At 39.1% G+C, this 3905-nt stretch overlaps 1 protein-coding gene across 1 annotated transcript; it reads left to right on the forward strand.

The window, feature by feature from the left end:
* The first annotated feature begins 580 nt into the window (after positions 1–580).
* LOC121995130 (zinc finger protein 3-like) lies at positions 581–1405 on the forward strand. Its single transcript, XM_042548954.1, has one exon. It carries the CDS (start codon positions 581–583, stop codon positions 1403–1405), a length of 825 nt encoding a protein of 274 aa, XP_042404888.1.
* The last annotated feature ends 2500 nt before the right edge of the window (positions 1406–3905 follow it).

Here is a 3905-nt window from a genome sequence, read left to right on the forward strand (position 1 = left end):
TAATTACGTGGATATATTTTTTTTAAAAAAAGGTTTAACGTGATAATAAAACAATTACAACTATAATGGAAAAAAAAGTTAAACTTAAATTTATAAATTTACTATAAAAAACATGATGATTTTAAAAATTATTATAGATTTAGTAAAAATTGTTCATGTAGTCCTATCCCTTCAACATATATGATGAGATGATGAGCCATATTTGGTAATAATAGATTATAGATGGATACCATTTAAGAATCACTTTGATTTTGACGGTTTTAGGAAAATGAATGAAAAAGAGTAGATTGCAGAATCTCCAGTTCGTGCCGAATCAAAAAAATTGAATTGGGGTTTAAAAGTAGATCAACACATACACATTCGATATCCAAGTAAACCTCCTCAACTTAGAAAATCCACGATATTAAAAAGGAATATTAAGACAAATATAGGAACAAATAAAAACCCAAAACATAAATGGAAAATTAAAAGCCAAATCGACTGCTTTTATTGCCAAACTTAAATGGAAACATTGCAAAAAAAAAACCTCCCTTTTATTCATGGCCAAAGAGAATTAAAAAACGGAGTATATCCAAATCGCATGGATTCCACGGCGGTGCGGGTGTCGGAGATGCAGCAACCGCGGCGAGGAGGAGGAGGAGGAGGCGGAAATGGTGCCGGTGCCGGTGGAGAGAAGCCGCCTGAGTTCGGCGGCATGTCATTGGATTTGAGTCTTCGCCACAAGGATCCGATCCAGGAGGAAGATGTGGCTTCGTCGACGTCGGCTCCTCTGCCTCCGCCTCTCTTCGAGCTCAATCTCATTAAGGGATTGGACTTAGTTCGGGAGCCGCAGGCGGCTGCGGCGGTGGCAGCGGAGGAGTCGCCGGAGTCGGAGCCACGGGTGTTCTCGTGCAACTACTGCCGGCGTCAGTTTTACAGCTCCCAGGCGCTCGGAGGGCACCAGAACGCCCACAAGCGCGAGCGGTCCCTCGCAAAGAGCACCGCCGGCGTCGGAGGCAGCGGACTGGGAGGTCTCGCTGGGGGCCACCGGTTCGCGCCCGGAATGGCGGCGCTGCCAGTGCTCCACGGCGCGTACGGCCTGCATCCGCTGGGGATCCAAGCGCACTCTATGATGCACAGGCCCTCATTCGGCGGCAGCGGGCCTCTCGGACTTCTCAACGAGGGTTGGCGTCGGCGGCCGCCGACGCTGCCCATGGAGCAGCAGCACCCCGGCGTCGGGAGGCTTGATGACTCCTTCATGAGACCCCCTCCGGGGCTACCAGCGAGGTTTGGCGAGCCCACTGCCACAATTCCCCGCGCTAGGAGCCGCTGGGCCAGCGCTGCCGCCGGCAACGAAGTCAGCGAGGAGGAGGAGGAGGAGGAGGAGGAGGAGGAGCATCACCTTGACTTGACTCTCAAACTCTAGCTAGGGACTAAATCAAGGCGACATTTCAGAAGTCAACGTTGACCTTTTGTTTTTCTTTTTTTGCCCACAGATTTGTTTCTCGTTATTAATCCGATAATTGCCGTGCAAAGCAATAAATCTCTTTTAAAAATCTTTGAATGTGTGGTAAGGTCAATCTCTTCCTGAGCTCCTTTTGTTAATTGTCATATCGACATCACGTTAAAAATAAAAAATTTTATATATCTTTTTATTGTTAAAAACCTTTTAACAATTCCTCCGTAGATTTTACACTTTTATATTATATATTTATCTAATCTTTCTATTATACATTATATATATTTAAATTTTAATAAAATTTAAATTCACATATTATTAATTAAAATAACATCAATAATTAACGTTTCCTGATTTTTTTTAATATTTTAATATATTAATTTTTTAAATAAGAAATAAAAATATTTAATAAAAAATTTTTAAAAAACAACTATCATCTCCAATATTTTCCACATTTCATTTTGAAATATTATTAATAAAAATAAAGTAAAATAAAATAGTAAGTGGCAAAAACTATGGCAATAATCAAGGAGGACGAGTATTTGAATGGATACGCATGTATTAAATGATGAGTGAGAATATTTACAGCGGAAGGAGTAGAGATTACAGATAAGAGAAATAAAGCGTTTGCCACGTATTTGGAACACGTGGCACAAAAAGATTAACGGCAAGGAAATAAAGAGACCATTTAAACTTACGGTAAGTTAGCTTGTCATAATAGTCACATGGCAAAACAAGTTGGCTCACGTGTTTAATGTGCTTAAATTTTGGTGGCTAGTTATATAGGACTGGAAGGGACTTACGGTTGCAATTACTAAAGACTAATTAATGAAGAAGATGAATAACTTGTATTGATTATTAAGGACAACAATTGTACACAAACCTGATTAGGATGAGTTTGGAGCACTTGGTAAGTAAATTAAATTGGTGAAAATTGAATAAAAAAATGATAATGTAGAAAATGCTAAAGAGCTAGATATAAATAACGTAGTTTGTCAATTCCAAATAATTAACACTTGAATACTTCTAAGAAGGTATATCAATCAGCCTTTTTGCGAAGGCTCTCTCCAATTTCTCACTAGTCGTCGGACTTCCCATGTCATTTGTATTTGTACCAACAAGTAGATTGTCTACAAATAGAAGCTTGCTGCAACAGAAAGCTTAGAGCATCCACGAAAGAGCTCACTGTGACGTGTCATGAGGAAGAAACCTCCCTCCCATAGTGGTAGGGAGGTTTTTCACTCCATACGCCGAAGCGATCCGTAGTTAAGGAGCTACTTCATCGTGTTTTTCTTTTTTTTTTTTGTATATTAATTTTTTAATAATTATAAAAATTTAAAAATAATGGTTAGAATAATAGTCTTTGTATGTTATGCCGTTGAACAACGGCTATTTTAGCCATTGTTCAACGGTTAATTTTATTTTTTTTAATTTAACTTTTTTTATAAATATATGATCGATTTCATATTTTTCATTCATCTCCTCGTTATATTTGCTTTCGATTTCTTTCCTCAACTCTCTATATTTTTCAACCACAAAAATATCTTGATTTATTTCAAATGACTCAAAATCCAGATCGATCTATGCTCCATGAATTCTGGAGAAATGAATTAGCGGAAGATGCAGAGGATATAGATGAACGAAGAATGCTCCAACTATATGAGCAGCAACAAACGGTGCGTTAAAGAGCTCAAAGTTCTTCCAGTAGAACACAAAGGAGAAGGTATTTTAATCGGGATCGTGAAGTTGGACATGCTCGTCTTTTTAATGATTACTTTTCTGATGATCCGGTATATCCTGATGACATATTCCGACGTCGATTTCGAATGAAAAAAGAGTTATTCCTTCGTATAGTTGATGCCGTGAAAAATCATTTCGAATATTTTCAATGAAAGGTCGATGCAACGGGGAAAAAAGGTTTGTCACCACTTCAGAAATACACAACAGCTATTCGTCAATTGGCGTATGGAGTCCCTGCTGATCATTATGATGAGTATCTACAGATTGTTGAAACAACTGTCATGCAATGTTTATTCAACTTTTGTCGATGTGTAATTAAAGTGTTCGGGGCCCAATATTTAAGAAGACCTAATGCTGCTGATATCCAACACTTGCTTGAAATGCATGAGCAGAGACATGGTTTCCCTGGCATGTTGGGCAGTCTTGATTGTATGCATTGGCAATGGAAAAATTACCCCGTTGCTTGGAAAGGCCAATTTACTCGAGGAAATCATGGTGTCCCAACAATTGTGCTCGAAGCCGTTGCATCTTCGGACTTGTGGATATGACATGCCTTTTTTGGGATTGCAGGGTGACGTAATGATATCAATGTGCTTAACGAATCACCGTTATTCAACGACGTCTTACAAGGGAATGCACCCGAGGTTAATTTTATGATTAATAATACACAATATACAAAAGGATACTATCTGACCGATGAGATCTATCCAGAATGGGCTACTTTCGT

This window comes from Zingiber officinale, chromosome 6A, assembly GCF_018446385.1.
Source record: "Zingiber officinale cultivar Zhangliang chromosome 6A, Zo_v1.1, whole genome shotgun sequence".
In the NCBI taxonomy this organism is placed as follows: Eukaryota; Viridiplantae; Streptophyta; class Magnoliopsida; order Zingiberales; family Zingiberaceae; genus Zingiber; species Zingiber officinale.